Here is a 20870-nt window from a genome sequence, read left to right as displayed (position 1 = left end):
CTCCTAGGCACATACCCACCCTGCTGAGTTGTTTACCTACAAATAACAGGAGAGATCTGCTGTGCCAGGTGTCCCTGCCTCGGTCAGGCTAGGTGAGGACCCATAGCAACCCCCTAGCAGCCACCAATCAGCATGAGACAGGGAAAATACCTGGGATGCCAGATGACCCTCCCATAACATGTTGGGAAACCATGTAGTTTAGCACATACACCCCTCACGGATTAAACCAATCAGTTCAAAAGAATCCCCCTCTTGTACTAACCAATCACCCTTACTCAACTTGTTACCGCCAGTGAATGTGCTACTCATGTTTTAGAGTTGTTTTATGATTTTCCCGTGGTGTATGATGATTTGCTAAGATGTATGTGAAGTCCCTGTCTTCCCCAAAGAGTGTATAAAACTGCTGCAAACCCTGGGCTCGGGGCCTCTCAGCATCACCAGTTGCTGGGTGCACGCAGAGGACCAAGCTAGCTCACAATAAACACCTCTTTGCTGCTTACATTGATCTTGGTCTCTGCATAACAGGTTCAATCCCCAGCACCAGAGAGAGAGAAGAGACAGAGAGAGAGAGAGGAGCAATTGAGCTTTATTTGCCACATTTTCCTTATCAGTTTGGAAAATTGCATCATTGATGTTCTGTTTTTATGATACGCACTTTCTTCTGTTTTTCTTACTTTATCTTGTCCTCTGGCTCCCAGTTTTGAAGTTGCAATCTAGCAAAAGACACAGTTTCATCTTTGGATAACTTCTGGAAAGTATTATAACTTCCTGACAACTTTTCTCTGAAAGGGATGATGGGTGGGCTTACTAACAAGCTCCACAGTTCTTACCACTCCTTCCATGGAGAGGAGGGGTCTCTGTCTAACTCCTTAAATCAGGGCAAGCTCTGACAGCTTGGAGCAGTACAGCATAGGCAAGAGAGGTGGAGGGATCCTTGTGGCTGTGTCATAAGGAGCCATGAAGTTTCTGCTGGGCTCTCATGGAACAGTCACTCTCAGGGAGCGCCTTCTCAGATCACTGCCACCAGGCTGTGAGGAAGCCCAAGCCACATGGAAAGGCCACACAGAGGGCACTCCAGCTACCCCCACTGAGGCCAGCCCTTAAGTCATCCCAGCCCAGAAGCCAGACATATGAAGAAAGAAGCTTCCAAATTCTTCCCCCCCCCCCAACTATTCCCCAGGCTGTTTGTGTCCTCCCAGCTGTGGCTCCAGACATCAAGCAGTGATAAGTCATCCCTGCCTTGCTATGTCCCAATTCCTGACCAAACCATCAGTGAGTCTAACTCATCATCTACACTGGGAACGTGTTTTGCTTTAAGTTACTGAGTTTGGGGTGATTTTATAAGGCAACAGTCCAAAGGGGTCCAAAAAATGTCAATCATACAAGAGTTATTCTATCTTAATACCTTAACTATAATTGCAAAGGAAAGAATGGGTAGCCTAGTACCCTAATATGTCACCAATTGTCATCTGCATAAAACAGCCCTGGGCACTCCACCTTTCCTAATGGAAGCAAGATCCCCTTCCTTGGTTCTCTCTCCAGTATTCCATCCTAACTTTTTACCTTTTCTTCTTTTATTTATTCCTTCTCCCTTTAGACTTGTTCCAGTGCCTGACCCTGAGTGGCTGGTTCACTATAGTCGGGGATATTCATTTTCCCATTAAATTAATAATTATTTACTGGGCACTGTTTAATACACTAGGAAAACAAAAGTAGGGAAATCTAGCTTTGTTTTTGATCTTGGAGAGTAAAGACTATATTGAAATGTTTTTCAAACTATGGACCACAAGCATTAGTAGTCATGAAATCATCCTGATGGGTTCCGGCAAATATTTTAGAAACATAAAGAAAAATAGAAAATAACAGACTAAAAATATCAACAAAAAAGCCATTCCAAGCTGTTCAGTATCTGTTGTTCCATTATTTATTCTTCTCACACACACACACACACACACACATACACACACACACACACACACACACTATATATATATATTTTTTTTTCTCCATCTCAAAATTTTGACAAAGAGTCTAACAGCTATTAAAATATAAATCCCATTGCTGAAGTATGAAATCACAAATGGGATTGTGCTTAGATTGGCAATTAAGTTTCTAGCAAATGGAACTGATCTCTACTGATAATGATTTTTTGTTTTTCACTGTTGTTAGTTTTGTTTGGAAAGAGCTTTCTGGTGGTTTCCACTGTCATTTGTGGTAAAGAAGTGCCTGTCTTTGGAGGAAAACCATGTGTTACTCATTCCGTATCTGAGCATTACACAGTTAAATGTTTCAGGACTTGACTCAATCTATTCATTGGTTTAATAGCTGAACTGGAGAACATGGAATTATCATGACCTCTGGCATTTATCTTTGCCTACAATTCTAGAAGCAGTCGTATCTTACCAAACACAAGCTAGAGAGCCCAAGCAAAAAGTAAGCTGCCTGTGTAATCATCTTGTTATAGCCTGGATCCAACAGTCAGTGGTAAACATTAAATAACATGTCACAAAGCCCACTGACATCTGAGTAATACCGATGGCAGTCACTGCCCTCCTCTCTCTCATTCCCTCTCATTTATGTGACTCAACTTAGGCTGTCTTTTTTTCCTCCGTCCTGAAATAAGTATTACATGCTTCCAACTCTTCTCTAAAGGAAAAACACCAAGTGATTTAAAATGATAGCTTCCATCCAATTCTCAAACTCTAATTAGAAAAATTTTAAAACCACCTAAAATATGTTTTTAGAGACTTCAGAAAGTCTACTGCCAATTTGTTTTGAGTCACTAGGAGCAAAGGCACCAGGATAGAGGTGGGGTAACACTGACAGAAAAGAGAAGCCCAGCAACCAGGGATGGATAGCCCCTGGGGAGATCAGGATGAGTTTCAGGGTGTGTGTGTGTGTGTGTGTGTGTGTGTGTGTGTGAGCGCACATAGGCATGTGCATTCCCAGTTTCACAAGTTGTGCTGGATGGACTGAGAAAAGGTAAAGGGAGTCCAAAGTACCACCTGCCTCGGCACCTCAATCAACCTCCTGCAAACCAATACCAGTCACGCCCCATGACTCTTATGATGCCCTTGGTTCAATCCTGCCTTTTGTCTTCAATTACTGAATTGGGAAAAATCCAAAATGTTACTAAAGGAAATAATCATACTATCCATAATCTTTCAGATTTCTGATAGGAGAAACCCAGAAGTTGAGGTCTAGGGGAAAGGGCGTGACATAAAACACTCTTAATTCATAGTTTGCATTTTCAAGCAAACTACAAGATGGCTTATTTCAAAGTGCTTTTTCCCAGCTGACCAAAATAACCACTCCAATCTTTATTCTTGCTTTCAACATAGGTACATAGAGTTCTGACTGCAAATAGTTGCATCCCATTGTTCCCTGGTTATTGGAAAATGTGTCATTCAGTGGGGTGTGGCCCTCCTAAACTCTCCTTCATGTAATGGAAAAGGGAGTGTCAGGGGACACCACAAGTTTTCCGAGTTGGTGCTGATGTTTTCCTTCATGGAAGCTCTGTCTGTAAGCTGATAAGTCTCTCTGCTATTCTATGACCACTGTCTTCACAGAACCAAACTGCCTAACGGTAGAGAGCCACAGAAATACTAATGGATCCTAGCTTGGAATAGAATATAGTAAAACTCACTTTCTCAGAATTGAACCATCACAGAATTGGGGGTAAATTACCTATCATAACCACCATTTTACTCTTTGGTAATTTGCTATAATGAGAATGAAACTGGTAATATTAAAAATATTAATGAAATTATATGACTGTTTGATCATTTACATAATGATGTTTATTTGTATATCTTAAGGGACCAAAGGGCTTCTATTATTTATTTCAATATCTCCCCTTCATTACTCTTATAAACTGGAGATAAATTCCTACAACTGACCAAGTTCTCTAAAATATATAATTTCAAAAAAGGGGATATTTAAATCCAAGGGACAAGGGTTGCATATCATTTTCTGACATCTCATGAATATTTAAAAATTTTTGGTTGACATTTACCACAGTACATATTTTATGTACATGAATATGCTTATTTATTTTGAAAAGATAATTAATCACTTGTGGGGGCTAAAAAACAAACAAAAAAATTTAACACTATTTTAAGACTCTAAGAGGATCATTAAGATTGATTTATTCACTCCGCAATTCCTCTACTGTGAATAATCTAAACACATTAAGTGCATATTCTGGTAATTGAGTTAACTAACACCATACATAATTTATTCAGCAACTAATTGTACTTTTTATCTTATAATGAAACTGCATCATATAAAATCAACAATCTTTGAACACCCAGGTATTACTTCAAGAACCCATGAGATACAATCAGTGGATATAGGGTTGGAACACAGGTGTGTGTTTGTTTGTTTTTATGGTAAGAGAATTGGAATCATGCTAAGGAGACAATAACAAATCAACACACAAACAACTGAACAGAACTTCACTGGAATAAGAGTTTGGGTCCAGATTAGCTAACAAAGGAACCTCAGAGGCAGTAAACTAAAAAGACAATGATTGCTATAGCAGCAGAGAGAAGTGAGTGGAAAAGATAAGAAGGTTGAATTAAGAAACTAATTTGCACTGGACACAGTGGCACACATCTGTAATCCTAGTGGCTCAGGAGGCTGAGGCAGGAGGATTTTGAGTTCAAAGCCAGTTTCAGCAACTTAGAGAGTAGCTAAGTACAACTTAGAGAGTAGTAACTCAGGAAGACCCTGTCTCTAAATAAAATACAAAAAAAAAGGGCTGGGGATATGGCTCAGTAAGTAAATGCCCCTAGGTTCAATCCCCAGTCCCCCCCCCCCACCAAAAAAAAGAAAAGAAAAGAAACTAATCTCCAAAATTGGGGAAAAAATTATTTAAGGAAAAAAGCCAAGGTTTCTTACAGCTCAAATCATTTAGGATTTGTAGGGAGATGCTAGGATTTGAATGTACCCCCAAAGTGCTTGTATCCTTAATGCAACAGTGTTTCGAGGTGAGCCCCACAAAAGTAATTAGGTTAAGATGATTAATTCTTGTTTTAGTCAGTTTTTTTTTGGTCACCATGAAGAGTAAAAGTTTATTTGGGGCTCACCATTTCAAAGGTCTTAGTCCATAGATGGTGGACTCTATAGCTCTTGGCCCCAAGGTAAGGCAGAACATCACAGGAGAGGAAAACAGATCAGGCTGTGGCAACAAGGAAGCAGAGACAGTTCCACTCACCAGGGACAAAATATAAACCTTAGTGGCACACCCCCAGTGACCTGCCTCCTCCAGCCACACACTACCTGCATATGGTTACTGACCAGTTAATCTATATTAAGTTAAGGTTCTCATGACCCAATCATTTCACCTCTGAAAATGCTTGCATTGTCTAACACATGAGCTTTTGGGGAACACCTCATGTCTAAACCATAACAGTTGTTATCACAGGAAGTGGGTTAACACATTGGCAAGTAGAAGTAAGTGAGTTAGGGCTTTTCTTCTCATCTTTTGTGTATACTCTCCTGCTCTTCAGAAAGAAGGTCCTTGAAAGACACAGCCCCTCCACTTTGGACTTGCCATCTCCAGAACCATAATAAATATATTTTCCTTTTTTTTTATGAATTAACACGTCTGTGGTATTATGTTAAGTAGCAGAAAATGGACTGACAGGAAAGGAAGGCAGTTGCTGAAATGCAGTTATTTTAATGACTTCGCTTGCAGGTATGTACTTGTCTCTTCACACTCAGGCCCTGTGGAGCAAGGGGAATATCATGTCATGTCTTTATCCTCAGTCCTAATCGAATACCTGAAACACAACAGAAGGTGGAGAAGGAGGATAGACTGAACTGATTCCGGGTTAGTAAAGCTACAGGAGAGAGACAAAGCAGGTATGTTTGGAGAAGACTATGGCGGTTTGGCTAAAATTGAAGGAACAAGAAAAAGAAAATAAAATTGGAAGCACTGACTGGGGCTAAACTGTGAGACACTTAGACACCAGGTTAATTAAGGAGGTTGGACTTCCTTCTCTGTCTAGGTAACAGTGAAAACCAATCAGAATGACACCTGGCTCAGGCAGCACAAAAGCAGAGTCAGCCTAGAAGTCAATAAAACCCCACAATACAGCCAGGGGCTGTGGTGCATGCCTGTCATCTCAGCAGCTTGGGAGGCTGAGGCAGGAGGATCACAAGTTCAAGGCCAGTTCAGCACTTAGTGAGGCCCTTAGCAACTTAGTAAGACCCTGTTTCAAAATAAAGATATAATAATAATAATAATAATAATAATAATAATAATAATAATAGGACTGGGGGTGGGGCTCAGGGGTTAAATGCTGCTTGGTTCAATCCCTAGTTAAAAAAAAAAAAAAAGAAAAAACCCTCACAATATAATTTTCCATCAGGAATAAGGGGAACTATCTAGAGGCTGGCCAAACTTGCAGCAGTGAGGGTTGAGGCATGGTACCAGGACCACCTATAGCTGTCAAAAGTGCCTGCACCCCAGCCTCAAGCTGCTTGATCCACATCTCCAGATCTACCTTCAAGTCTGAGAGCTCCTGCTTTGGAAGATGAAAACATCCTGGGTGAAAATGTCACAGCTTTGCTATCTAAAAACTAAGTTTTTTAGAGAGTCTTGAATACACTAAAAACCACTGCATTGTGCAGTTGATACAGTAATATTTTAGGGGATGAGCATTATATCTCAATAACAATTTTTTTTTCAAAATCAAAGTAGAAGAGTTTGTGTCCTATGCAAAAGATTTTTTAACATGGTTTAACAGAATTATAAGACTAAGTGACTGAAAATCAGAATTATAAGACTAAGTGACTGAAAAATCATATTCTCTATAACCTTTTCAATCATCAGGTGAGATCAACTAACCTATGTCTAGACTAAAAACTCTATGGGGACAGGACTGTGTCTTAATTATATTTCTCACCACAACACATACAGGACTATCAAATTAGGGCAAATAAATTTCCCTCCCTTATACTGCCATGCTCCATTCTATAGAAAAATATTGCAGATGTTTCTCCACTTATTTTCCTATGAATATAATTCATATCTGAAATTAGGAGTGTCTGAATTCTAAATTAGATCCAAGGGGAAAATTAAAATTCCATGTGTTAGGTAACTAAATATAAATATGAACATTATAGATGTAAACTGACAAATTTTCAAGAAGATGTCACTTTGGAAATAAGTAAAATGAGCCAGTTTTATTCACCTGTAAAATATCATTATAATCCTTAGCCAAGCTGTCAAGGAGGTAGTAGACAGTAAGCTTTTTGGATACAGACATTTCAAGACTATTATCTGGTCCCATTTTCTTCTTGGAATCAAAAATGCTACCCAAAATTTGTTGTCAATCTCTCTGCATATTTCAAACCACCCTTGGATTTTTTTCTTTCTCCACAACGAACTATGTTTTCTCATAGTTTCTACCATAGATTGACTGCCTTCAACACAGCATATTCAGAGTAATTGGAGTCCAATCATTTGTGGTCAGGTCCAGCTTTAAACTATCTCAAGGATTCCCAATGCTCTTAGGATGAAACTCAAAATCTTTAATATGGCTTTAAGGGCTGGGGATGTGGCTCAAGCGGTAGCGCGCTCGCCTCACATGCATGTGGCCCGGGTTCGATCCTCAGCACCACATACCAACAAAGATGTTGTGTCCGCCAATAACTAAAAAATAAATATTAAAATTCTCTCTCTCTCTCTCTCTCTCTCTCTCTCTCTCTCTCTCTCTCTCTCTCTCTCCTCTCTCACTCTCTCTTTAAAAAAAATAATATGGCTTTAAAAGACCTTGAGAATCAGGGCTTATGCAAAACTTACTGGCCACATCTGGCCCATCTCACACCTGGATTCCCTGTAGGACACTAATCTGGACCATTTTAAAGACTTCCATCTATCCACCCTCCTTTCTTTTTAGATCTCTGTCTAATGTTCCTCTAGGCTTCATTATGTCCAGATCCTTATATCTGTACTTTGTGACACTTACTGTCATGCTCATCAATTAATACAGGGTAAATTTTTCTCTATGAGAATCAAATGGATTATGACCGTCCCCAGAGCTTAGCACAGTGCCTAGTGCATACTGGAAAGACAATTCAATTTTATCTTATTGAATGTATTTATGTATGGTTGGGTTTTGTTTGTTTTGTTTCCTTCCAGTGTGGCCATTTCTTTCTGGTAGCCCTGGATATAAGCCATCTAGGACAGTCCCATTTTGACAAAGTCTGGGGACAGACATATTAGCTGCTAACAGGGCAGCCGTAAAGCATCAATAACAGTTTTGATCACAGGGCAAGAAAGAATTCTGGAGGCAAGGCACATTTTTCACAGAGGGGACAACAGACATTGAGGTATCAAAAGGGAAAGGAGAGGGCCAAGGAGGAGCATGAGAGAAATGCTTGGAGTTGGGAGACACAGAAGACCCAAAGGGACAGGGCAAAAGAAGAGCAAGAAGATTTTTCTTCACCCATCCTGGCCAGCTGAGAGCTGGTCCTGTAGGAGCAGGCCCAATGTCCATGTGCAAGCGTGCACTGGTCAGACTAGGGAAGGGAATGGCCTCCTGAGGAAGCAACAGTGACTTCTTTTGAAAGAATCCAGAATCTTTTACCACAGGCAGCAGAAAAGGGAATGTTGTCCAGGGTATTTGGCTGAATTAGGAAATTTACAGCTTTCCTGGGCTTTGGTTTGCCCAAGTGAACATACTATTGCTAGGAAAGCTCTTTGAGTGAAAATCACAAAAATTAGCCAACAGCTGGTTTTATTTTTTTATTTTTATTTTTTTTAAAGAAAGAGTGAGAGAGAGTGAGAAAGAGAATTTTAATATTTATTTTTTAGTATTTGGCAGACACAACATCTGTATGTGGTGCTGAGGATCGAACCCAGGCCGCACACATGCCAGGCGAGCGCGCTACCGCTTGAGCCACATCCCCAGCCCAAACAGCTGGTTTTAATCCAGTGGCACATCTGACAGACCCCAGCAGGGCCTCTCATGAGGACGAACAGACAAGGGACACTGAAGCCAGAGATGGAGATCAAGACAGGAATGTTCCCCTCTCCATCTCCTCTGAACAGGCCCTCATCCCCTTTATCTCTGAGCCTCCATCCTTTCTGAAGATTGGTTTTGCTTGTGCTTGCTTAAGGCTATGTCCACCAAAGCATGACAACTGAACTAAATTACACACAGTGATCTCCCCAATAGAATGTACATGTCCCAGAGACCACACGGTTCTGTCTGCCCAGGGATTCTAGGTAATTCAGGGACTGTCCAAGAACCCCAAGTACTTAGAAAGTGGGGATGATCAAAAAGGGGTGTTCCCCAAAAGACCACACTTCCTCCCAAAGGCTCCTGGGGCCAACTTTGCAGAGGATCTGGATGAGGCTTAGTTACTACAAGATAAGAAATTTATGGTAATAGGATAGGCTTGGTTACTACAAGATAAGAAATTTATGGTAATAGGATACTTTCATCCATTCTGGAGTCAGTCTTACAGAGTGGAGCCAAATAGTGTCCTGCAATCATAATAAATCATCCTCTAGTACACAACACTATAATGCTTCTTTCACCATGCCCTGCACTTTTAGGGGACACAGCTTTCTGAATGCTTGGGGTTAAAGACAAAAGGCAATTTTCTCATCTGCCTAAAAAGAATGATATTAATATAATTATATTCCCTTAAACAGTCATGCAATCCAGAACAAAAGACAAATAGAATGCACTTTGCTAATCCCTAGTGAGCAGAAGATTACCTGTTACAACTTCCCACAATTTACCCTCACATGGAAGCCAAAGACTGAAACAGGTAACCAGTACTCACAAGCTGTAACTTCCTGCATTTCATGTCTTAAGGCAATTACCATCAGGAACAATTGCCTGATGTCAATAAAGAGAGGGCGGGCTGGGGATGTGGCTCAAGCGGTAGCGCGCTCGCCTGGCATGCGTGCGGCCCGGGTTCGATCCTCAGCACCACATACCAACAAAGATGTTGAGTCCGCCGAGAACTAAAAAATAAATATTAAAAAAAATTCTCTCTGTCTCTCTCTCTCCCTCTATCACTCTCTCTCTCTCTCTCTCTCTCTCTCTCTCTCTCTCTCTCTCAAAAAAATAAAAAATAAAAAAAAAATAAAGAAAGGGCATCATAAATAAATGGGGGCCAAGACAGTGGACACAGAGGGTTCATCAGAGGTGGCAGAGAGAGTTCTGGAGTCAGACCCAGTAAGGTCCAAGTCTCAGCTTGGTCATTTCTGGCCTGTATGACTTATATACATTGTCATGCAATTTCTCTTGGTCTCACTTCCTTATTAAAATGAAGATGATCATTAAACTGTGACAAGGGTAGTGACCAAAATGCTGAGTACTCTCTCTGCAATCCTTATTCAAAAGACAAATCCACTGAAGCACACAATTCACTTTTCACTTTTTCATTCTTTCTTTCTCTCTCTCTCTCTTTCAGACATCACCCTAAAATATAGGCTCCCAGGGAAGAATTTGAATGTGCAAATAGCTGAATCTCAAGTAGCAGAATGCTACTTAACATGACATTTTCTCTGCTGCACTAAAAAACCCAAGTTAACAGCCCAATGAGTAGATGATCACCATTGAGAAAAATGGATTTGGATAACTTGAGAAAAGTAGGAGAGGTGTCTTCCTGAACATATTAGCAGAGAATCATCAAGCATCCCCACTAACCACATCTCTTTGCTTATTAGGCCAGGTCTAGAAAATTTTCTCCCTTTGAAATGACAGGTGATTTTTTATCTTTGGCAGAGGGAGGGAGAGTATCTCATATGCAAGTGAAAATCTGTAACTAACAGCATGCACGAGTTTCAGAAATTAGTCACCGGTTACCATGGCGATACAAATATTACCTAACAACTCACTGGGCTGTAAGTAACAGAGAGGATGCTAATTACATTATTTTAAGGATAGAGAGGTTCTCTATTTTTAGGAATACTTGTAAGAAATTACTTGGACCTACACAGCACATGGAAGACAGCCCAGATTTGACCCTGCGGAGCCAAGATTCAACATCGCCTCCTGCCCTGTGCGTGTCTAGCCCTGTGTCTCACACACGCACACATAGCTGTGCCAGTAACAGCTGCAGGAGAAGAGCAATGACATTTTATTTACAAACAAAAGGGTTATGACTGGGAAGATGAGTCTTCCCACTCTCTAAACTCTTAATTAAAAAATAATGAAGACAAAAAGACCTGATGGTAGTCTTAGGGGGCCAGTCCCTTTGAAATTCAACATTGAATTTGAATGAATTTTTCAGGCCAAACAAGGGTTCCCAGAAAATGATTAAGATGCCTCACAAAATAATAAATATTATCCTGTTCTCAGGAGTTTGGATTTTCTGAGTGTATCTGAATTTTAATTAGGAAAAGAGAAAGCAACATTATAGGATGCTATTAATTTTTAAGTTATTCCAAGAAAGGGGGTGCACAAACACACTCCTCAATCAAACTCTGTGACAACCTGTGATCAGAGTACACTGTGCTCTCTATGCAGGGGTCCTCGTCTTCAGAAAAGAGACCCCTCCTTGAGCAGTGTTTCTTTTGAGTGGTCGCTGGGTATCCCACATCAGAATTCCCTGGAGGGCTCCTTAAAATGAAACATCCTATGAAATACCCAAGGAAGTCCTGCACCATCTGGACTTCTGCAGTTCGGATTTGAAAACCTACATTTTTAAAGTCGTCTCCCCATAGTGTTTATGTTCTCTGAAGTCTGAAAACTCTGTCTTAGTAATCTCCAATAAACTGAGGTCTCCAACAGTGATGACAGAAGACACAACAGCCAGTGGGGACACAAGCCGCAAGCCCATACACATTAATCAATGGCAAGGCTACTTGTGACTCAGCAGCTTTCTGACCAAAGGATAAAAGAAAAAAAAAAACAAAATAGTACAATCTACATGCATTTCACATGTGGGTGTCTAAAACAAAGAGTTCACAAACAATACAGGTGACATATTCTCTGAACTATTCTACTCTCATTTTTTAATGCTCTTGCAACCGACTGAGTTGATTTCACTATCCAAGGTTGATGAATGAAAGCAGGTGATACACTTAACTGCTCACATTCAACTTGTATTTATTTATATGTTCCTTATCTCACATGGAAATTGTACAACAAATAATTATACTCAGAAACCAAGCAAAGGGGAAAGAGACAGGAAACAAAATGTTTACGGAATTAAGAAAAGGTAAAATTAATATATGCAACCAACACTCGCCAGGAAATCTGGGGCCCTCCTTAATTCTCAGCTTTGTAGCAAATCCATTGGAAGAGGAAAGAAAGCATGATCCCTTACAAAAGTTGCAGTGTCCATCTGGGAAGAACAATTTCTGAGAAGCATTTCCAGGCATTTAGCCAGCCCCCTCCTGCTAATGGAATCCCCGTCCTCTCCAAATTAGTGCAAGGGAGGCACAAGTGTGTGTAGGATCCTTTTCACTGTATCCACCTTCCACCACTTGACTCATGCTGATTGGAACAAAACTGTGTTATTCTCTCTCCTCCCAAAGCAGTTCGTACTCACTTCCATTCCAGGGCTGACCATCTTGTAATGGCAGCTGTTCACTGAGCTGTTCCTTCCCTACCCATCAACCCCACAAAGTTCCATGAGGACAGTACAGATTCCTATGCATTTCAGGGAGTTTTTCCCCCAAATCGAGCTGAGTGTTAAACTATTCTAAAAATTTCCAAAAAGACAAAATCATAGAAGCACAAAGATCTAAACTCACTTCTTTCCTGAAAAATCAAGTATGTGACATCAGTCTGGCCATTTGACCTCAGTGATTCAGTTTATTATCTATTAACCAAAGCCAATATTTTTATATCACAGGTTAATCTTCAGGAAAAAAAAAATCAACAGATGTTCATTTGCCTGGCTCAGATCCTAGCCTGGATCTCTTGGATATTAATTTTACTTGCTGCCAGGCCATTCATGGTCCTCATGAATCCCTCCTTTTATCTAGGCATATTAAGGAGTGAAAAATCATCCAATAAGAAAGCAGGTTCCCAAGTATTTGTAAAGATTTCTTGTCATTATTTCAAGTATTTTAAGCAAAAATAAAAGGGGGGAGGGATGTGAGAAGAAAGTTAAACTAAGTCATTAAGTTTCAAATTCCTTAATCAAACAATGAGAAAGAGAGGTAATTAACATTCACTGTTAGGAAGCAAAAGTAGTTTGCTAAACAAGACTCAGAAATTATTTGGTCTTCACTCTTAAATGAACTAAATATTGTCTTGTTGATACTAAAGCAGCAGTTGTTTGCTTTACAGACCCTATTTCCATAGATGGCAGAGATGTAGAATTCAGACCAGCATGTCTAGTCCTGAGCAGAGGAAACAGGAAACCTCAGTCATGATTTACTTTCCTTAAATATAGTGTCCCAGATGAAATAATGTAGCTGACCTACCTTTTCTGTGATGTAGAAGTTTGAACTATCAGCATGTTGCAGTGCAAAATATTCATGGTTGGCAAGAGACCACCTTAAAAAAAAATATAAGCATAAAGTGATCAGGAGAACAAAAGTGATCATTTTCATTTTTATTAATTGCATAGAGCTGGATGAATTAAAAGGCCCTAAAATTAGGATGAGCAGTCCTAACTAATACACCACAATGGAGTTTCTCAAGTAAATGGTGTTAGCCCACGCTTCATTACGCTAACACCAAACATTTCGTCTATGGATTGTCTGGACCTATTCCAAGCCTACTGTTCACCTGGAAGCATTTCATCTTCAGGGACAGAGGTGAGAGATTTAAATATAAATTGGAACCTTCTTTCCTACTTTGAAAGATTCAAGCAGAGAGAGGAAAACAAAGGAAACAAATGCAATTTAAATTTTGATAATTAACACATTTCAATTGTCTGAGTTCAATAATCCCCAATCTGTATGCCTGATGCAGATTGGAATACTCCAATTAAGGATTCCAGGTCTTACATAAATTCCAAGTAACACTCTGTACACAATTCTGCTTTACAAGTCAAAATCTCATGCAACTTTCATATGTGCTTTCCCTTGGACTGTCAGAACAGCCAAAGAGAAGTAGGAAAGCCATATCAGAATGAAATTCCACATGGCAGTCCAACTGCCTATGGACTTGTCTTCTCAATTCTTTCATCTTCTATGAGGACCTGAGCGACCTTTTAGCTTACACCAGATGCAGTGTGTATTTAACCTCAGGAACCTTTAGACTGTTCCCCACTGAGTAAAACAAAAGGAACACAACTTTTCAAAATAAATAAAACCAATCCCACTTTGGATAATCCAGCCATTTCACACTTTCTTCTCTTAGTAAATTTTTGGTGGAAAAGGGTTTGTAATTCTTAGGCAGTAATTCTTAGTGACTTGGGATGGTCAAGTGTGAGTTATGAATAATATTTTACTACTGCACTGGAAATATTTTATTTGCCTTTAACCCATAAACTGGAGTGCTTTAAATGAACCCTGAGGAACACTTACCCATCACAGACTTCCTTTATTATTGCAGACAGTGGCTTTTTCTGCAAAATAACAAAAAAGGAAACACTATCTGTTAGTTTCATTTCATCATTTTATAAATTTAAAAAGACACCACCTAATTTTCTTTAAATGTAAACAAGAAGAATTTACATTTGCTATTCTTAGTTGTTGTCAATGAGTTTCTTACTTTTATCAAAGTAACAATCTACCAGCCAGCAGCACCAAATTTATAAATGATTTATCACCCCTGTGGTCCTTTTTTCTATACTTAGTATTATTAATTGAATAAAACATGCATAATATTTAATTTTTCCTTATTAAAATCAGGATGAAAATGGGGCTTCCTTCAAAGACCTCACAGGCAATAGAAGGTCGCAAGGTCAAGGTATAACCAGAATTCCTCAAGTGGTACATGAATTGGGCAAGCAGCCATTCGGTTTTCTGCAAACAAGCTTGGATTCATGATATTTTTATGAGAACATGTGGCAACTGGGATATGAAACATTATGAAATTGTTCCTACAAAGTGCATAGAATTCTTCCCCCAACTGTGGCCCTGATAAATACCAGTCACACAACAGCTTGAGTCAGTCACACTGGAGTAATGTGACCATGATACCATGTGCCGAGGTATCAACTGGAGGCTGACTTCAGCTGTGCTCCCTCCCTGACAGCCACAGTTGTGCTCTGCCTGCACCCAGATAGAAGAAATGCAGCAAAGAGACATACCAGCTCACCCTCCGGAGATGTGGCTGTTGAAACTCTTTCTGCTTTGGATGCAAACAGATACTGTTTGCCCTGTATAGTAGGGAGTGGTTTGCAACCAAAAGAATAGATCACAGACAAGAACTGGATGGGAAGAGAGGAAAGAAATCAGAGAAGTACTATATAAGATCCTGGATTTTCATATACACCCATCCAAAGGCTATCTATATAAAACCATGGTCTACTCTTATCCCTCCAAAAGGGCAATGTGGTGTCTGGGAAGAGATTCCAAATCCGGCAGACCAGTGCAGATCCAGCTCTGTCAACTTGTCTGCAGTATAAATGCCATTTCCTTAATCTATTGAACTTCATCTAGCTTCTCTGTTAAATGGGAATAGAACCACCTGTCCCTCAAGGCTGTTGTGAGAATTACTTTTAATTTTAGAAGGAATTCATTAAAAATGGCAAAAAGATTCCTGAAAGATTAGGCTCCTGGCCTTCCCAAGTCACTGAAAGAGCTCTGTTTCCTCCCAGTATCCTGCCCTTGACAAGATGCTGTTCTGTCTGGTAATTCTGAGCACCGTGTAGTCCTCTTTGAGGGACCCTCTAGCTCTGCAAAAAGCTCCAGCTCAATGTGCAGTGTCCCCCAATTAGCTCCTCCATTACCTCCACCTCCGGTGTTCAGAACAATGTCTGTTAGGCAGACTTTGTATAGGTAACAATGTCTATTGACTATAGTTATCATACTGTGCTATAGAACATTAGAAGTTATTCCTCCTGGGCTAAGGATGTAGCTCAGCTGTCCAGCTTATGCTTAGCATGTGTGAGATTCTTAGCATGGGTTTGATTCTCAGCACACACATATACCAAAAAAAAAAAAAAAAAAAAACCAACCAAACAAAAAAAAAACCAAAACACTATTTCTTATACCCATATGCCCCCCTGAACCCATTAACTATCCTCTACATCCGGGGCCTTCAAAGCTCTGGTAATCACTGCTCTGTCCTCTACTTCTTCAAAATCAACATTTTAGTTTCCACACATAAGTAAAAACATATGCTATTTGCTTTTCTGAATCTGACTTACTTCTAACATAATGTCCTCCAGGGAACTGAGAATTATTGAGGAATTGCAAGATTTAGGGATATTCTCAACATTCTGAGGCTGTCTCCTTTAGAATATGATTTGCGTTGGTGACTGGGGTCTACAGGAAAGTTACAGGTTCCACAGTTCTGGGCCATTGCAAGGACCTGTCCATTGTTTATGGCTCTGGCTGTGAGCTGAGGGGCAAATGTGCTCTCAATCACAGGGCAAAGAAACTGTAGGAACAAAACTTTTCTCATATCATTTTCTACTTCCAGCTACCAGAGATCCCCTCCAGAGAAAGGGCTATCAGAGAATCTCCCATCCCAAATCTTACTTCTTGTATCCTAAAGCATCAAACACATTTTCAGCCTAAAATTACACTGAAGCAACAAATTAGGCCAAAAAAAGGTATTGTTGAGGTAGGACAAGGCATTGGAAACAATTATTCCCAGAATTAAACTTCTTGGTTGAGGTCTCTCAGAATTACTCAGCTTTTTATTCAGGTCTGATTCACAGATACAAAATCAAGTTTAAAAAGACAGAAGTCTCTGGGGGTACTCATATCTAGAACATTCTGAAGTCAGATATATGAAAGGAACAAAGACCAGGGAAGCACAAAGCTTAGACTCAATAGAAAAAGATTAAAGAAAAACTCTAACCCACAGAGGAAAAGGAATGATGAACACCCATAATGCTGCTGAGCTGACTAAAATGACCATTATATAAGGACAGGGCTGGCTCCACGGCCCACTTCCCAGCCCCACTTCAGCCAGGACCAATCAAATATTACCATGCCCACCCCCAAACCTTAATTCCAATGCTCTTTTCCCATCAGCCTTGACACTGTTACTATTCCTTCCTTTTGTAATGTCCTTTCTAGAGCTTCTAAGACGGAGGAGAAATTTATAACCAATCCTTCAATGAAGTCCAAGCAAGACTCTGCAGTTCCTCTTTTACCTCTAGCTTCCTAACTTCAAATTTCACTTCTTCCCGGCTTTATTTAATCAGTCAGTTCCTCATGGATCTCATTCACTTCAACTGTACAAAGTCTATAGTTCTGTTCCCAAATGCTCTCTGGCAAATCTCTGTTAGAGGCAATGTATTAAATGTATAAGCCAAAACCACCAGCTCTCAATTCTAATGCCCCAGCCCTCCATCTGCCCCAACCATTTCCTCCCACTCTCCCATGACTCCTCCACTCTCACTATGGTGCCCCTGCTGCTCAGGAGGATCAATAACACCCATTTCTTCAATCATTTATTATCATGTTTTGTGTGTTGCACAGCATCACTCTCAGCTCCTAACTACTCCTATGAACTCCTGCCTTTCCTCATCCCAACTCCTGCCATCTGATGACTCATACAACACACATACACAACTCATCACCAGCCCCAGTGCCTTCCTGGGCACCAGCACATCATTTCTAACTAATTCCATACATTTCTAATCACATGTGCCACAGGCAAATTGACTCCAATTTATCTTCCATGGCTTCCTGCACTCCACTTGCCTGCTTTGGACAGTTCTTCCAGATACATTTCCACAGAACATGGCCTTGCCTTCTTTTTCACCCTGTTCTGTGGCTTAAACGTTTACAAGACACCAAGTCTCAACATTATTTCCTCCATAACCACTTTCTCCTTTGACACTTCCAGACCTTTCCTTCCACCATTTTCCTCAGGATACCTTCACCAGATACCATCAGAATCTCTGTCTCTCCAACCCCCATGTCAACTACAATTAGATGAAACTAGACTTTCCCCACAAATATTTGTTCATGTCATTCTTTTGCTCTAATATCCTCCATGGATTCCTAGTGACCTTTACCTATAAAACATAAATCTGAGTTGAACAGGCAAAACCTTCCACAGTGTAGTCTCAAGAAATTCTATTCTGTACATGTCACCCATGATTCTGGGTTTTGTTGGTGATTCATGAAATAAAAAAAATCCCATCTCTACACTTCCATTTATGTCATCTGCTGGGCTGAAATGTCCCTTTCCTTATTTCTATTTCACCTCTAACAATGAACTCTTACCTACCATTTAATATCCATGTCAAAGCCACCTTCTCTAAGCACATGTCCCTGATCTCCCAAGATAGGTATAATTATCCTCTCTGCATTTAGCACATTAAATGAATCACTCCTCTGGACTTTGTATATGTGTCTTTTCTTCCTGTCCCTTGAGAACAAGACATCTTAATTCTATCACTGTAACTTCCCCCACACACCACTCCTCAGTATTAGCTACCAGAGTGTGTAGATCATAATAGGATCTATCAGGACACTCAATATATTTCTGTTAAATGGAAAATCTATACATTCACTAACTTTCCTTTTAAAAACAAAACCAGGGGATGGAGATACACCTGAGGGAAAGAGCATCTGCCCAATGCCCTGGGTTCAATCCCCAGCATCACAAATAAAACAAAAACAAAAACAAAAGGCATAAATCAGAGGCAAACCATTTGAAAGGATAGTCTGGACTGATCAGCACGTTCCCCACTTCCGACCATATATTCCACTGCTGGGTGGCTCTAAGCAGCTGCTGGCCATAAGCTGTTAGACACATGGAAGCTGTTGCTACTTTCTGCACAAAATCAATCTTCTAGGAGTTCTGCAATGCAGGTCTTGGAAAAGCTTTGAACCAGTCAACTCATGAAGAACATAACTCAAAAGATGATAAAAGAAATAGCAATCAAATCACCACAGTAAGGAGGACCCAACAAGGAGCCACCCTGCTTTCAACCAGATGAGACTAACTGAGATACCACAAGTAGAATGCACTCGCCTAGTACCATGGTTTTCCCTCCCTTCCTGTTGAAACCCCTCAATTTTGTTGTTGTTGTTGTTTAGTTGGTTGTGTGTGTGTGTGGGGGGGGGAAATTGAATTCAGAGATGCTTAACCACTGAGCCACCACATTCCCAACCCTTTTTTGTATTTTATTTAGAGACAGGGTCTCCCTAAGTTGCTGAGGCCCTCACTAAGTTGCTGAGGCTGGCTTTGAACTTGCAATGCTCCTGCCTCAGCCTCCCGAACTGCCAGGATTACAGGCTTATACCACTGGGCCAAAAAGAAACCCCTCAGTTCAACTGGCCAGGTGCCGAACTGGTAAGTTCCAAGACAAACACCATCTCTGCCCATGGACCTGTTCATTAAAATTCTCCCAGAAGGTTACATAAGGTGTTTCTCTGTCCAGTTCTCTAAGACCTGGAATGAGGTAGCTTCAGTAATACACTGAGAGATTTTTGTAGACTCACTGAGTAATTGGCCTTTCACTTCATTGTGAACAAAGACCCAGGAGAAAAGAACATTCAATCTAAAACGAGGAAATCAGTTCTTCCTGTAACTCTGCAAACTATAAAGGAACTAAAAATTAATTTCTGGATTCTATTTGAAAATATTTGGATTTAGAATATTTAGGAAAAATTATTTTTACTGACTGAGTATGTTTTTAAAACTTTTATAAAAATCATCTGAATTCCTTAAGCATCTTGTTTTGAAGGTCAAAATGACCTTCTCAGATTCAACAGTGAACTGAGATCAGAAGATAAAGGAATGCTTTTCAGGACAACCTAAAAGGGATACAGTAGCCAGATTTCTACGTGCACAGTGAGCCTCTTCGCTCATTCCCTTCACCTAAGAGAATATTAATCTGGGAAAATTTTATAGTTTGCAAAAACATTTTTATTTGTAAGAAGAAGGGTGCATTTCCATATGAATCCGATTGGCAAAGTATTATGGAACAAAGTTATACTTAAGGATTTAGCCTTTTTAAAAAGAATTCATTCCTCTCTTATCTTAACTCTTATTCTCTAAAAGCATTCCTTCATTTAATTGACCAAAGTCAGTTAAGTTCAGACAGCACATTTCCTATACAAAAAGATTTTTGCCTGCTTTTCATAAAATAAGCTAAACTTCTGAAAATGGCCAAGTTTTCTAAGTTCATTTCTAATCTACATCTCTGGCAATATTCTTTATTCCTTAATGTGAGTTTTCACCCTTTGCTTTCCTTTCTGTATTTTTTCTCTCTTGTCTTTAATAGAATGTCAGTGCTATGAATTCCAAAACCTGCATCTCTCACCCTTATCCTTCTTCTAAAGTTTGACCCTGCATAACCCCTTGAGCAAATCCATGGACCCACATCCACAGGATGTCTTGCCATCTCTTCAAAGGTAATACTTTTTTTTTTCCTTACTAAACCTGATTCTCCTTTTGCTTCCCTGTTATCTCAAAAAAAAAAAAAACAAAAAAAAAAAAAAATATATATATATATATATATATATATATATATATATATATATATATATATATAATCCACTCAGAGCACATGTCCCTTGAAGGCATCAGAGTCCCCCTAAGGGAGTAGTTCATTGTTTATTTAGGAGGTGGCCAGGCTGTCCTGCCAGGAGGTTCCTTCCCAGGGGACCCCCCCACCAGCTGTCACCCCTCATCAGATCCCCTCCCTGGCCTGCCTACGATGAGCCCTGGCAGCCCATGGCTGCTCAACCACCTGTTCCTGTCTGTTGGCCAAGGCACCTGGCTTGGGGACTTTACTCAGCCCCCATGTTCACCTTGGAGCTCTCCAGTCTGTGGCTGTCGACATTTCTGCCTTGG

The 20870-nt window shown here is 40.1% G+C and overlaps 1 protein-coding gene across 3 annotated transcripts in view; it reads right to left on the bottom strand.

Moving 5' to 3' along the window:
* The window catches only part of ELMO1 (engulfment and cell motility 1), a 562967-nt gene that overhangs the window by 417654 nt on the left and 124443 nt on the right, over positions 1 to 20870 (bottom strand). For all 3 annotated transcript variants that reach the window (XM_081286788.1, XM_081286787.1, XM_081286789.1), the window contains exons 3-4: positions 14462 to 14502; positions 13412 to 13484 (exon numbers count right to left, since the gene is read on the bottom strand). In XM_081286788.1, coding sequence (XP_081142914.1) covers positions 13412 to 13484; positions 14462 to 14502 — 114 coding nt within the window. The remainder of the gene's footprint in view (positions 1 to 13411; positions 13485 to 14461; positions 14503 to 20870) is intronic.

The sequence above is a fragment of the Spermophilus citellus genome (genome assembly GCF_964194105.1).
Source record: "Spermophilus citellus genome assembly, chromosome: 3".
Lineage (NCBI taxonomy): Eukaryota > Metazoa > Chordata > Mammalia > Rodentia > Sciuridae > Spermophilus > Spermophilus citellus.
Note: the sequence above shows the minus strand (reverse complement) of the source record. Positions and strands in the feature narration are given on the sequence as shown.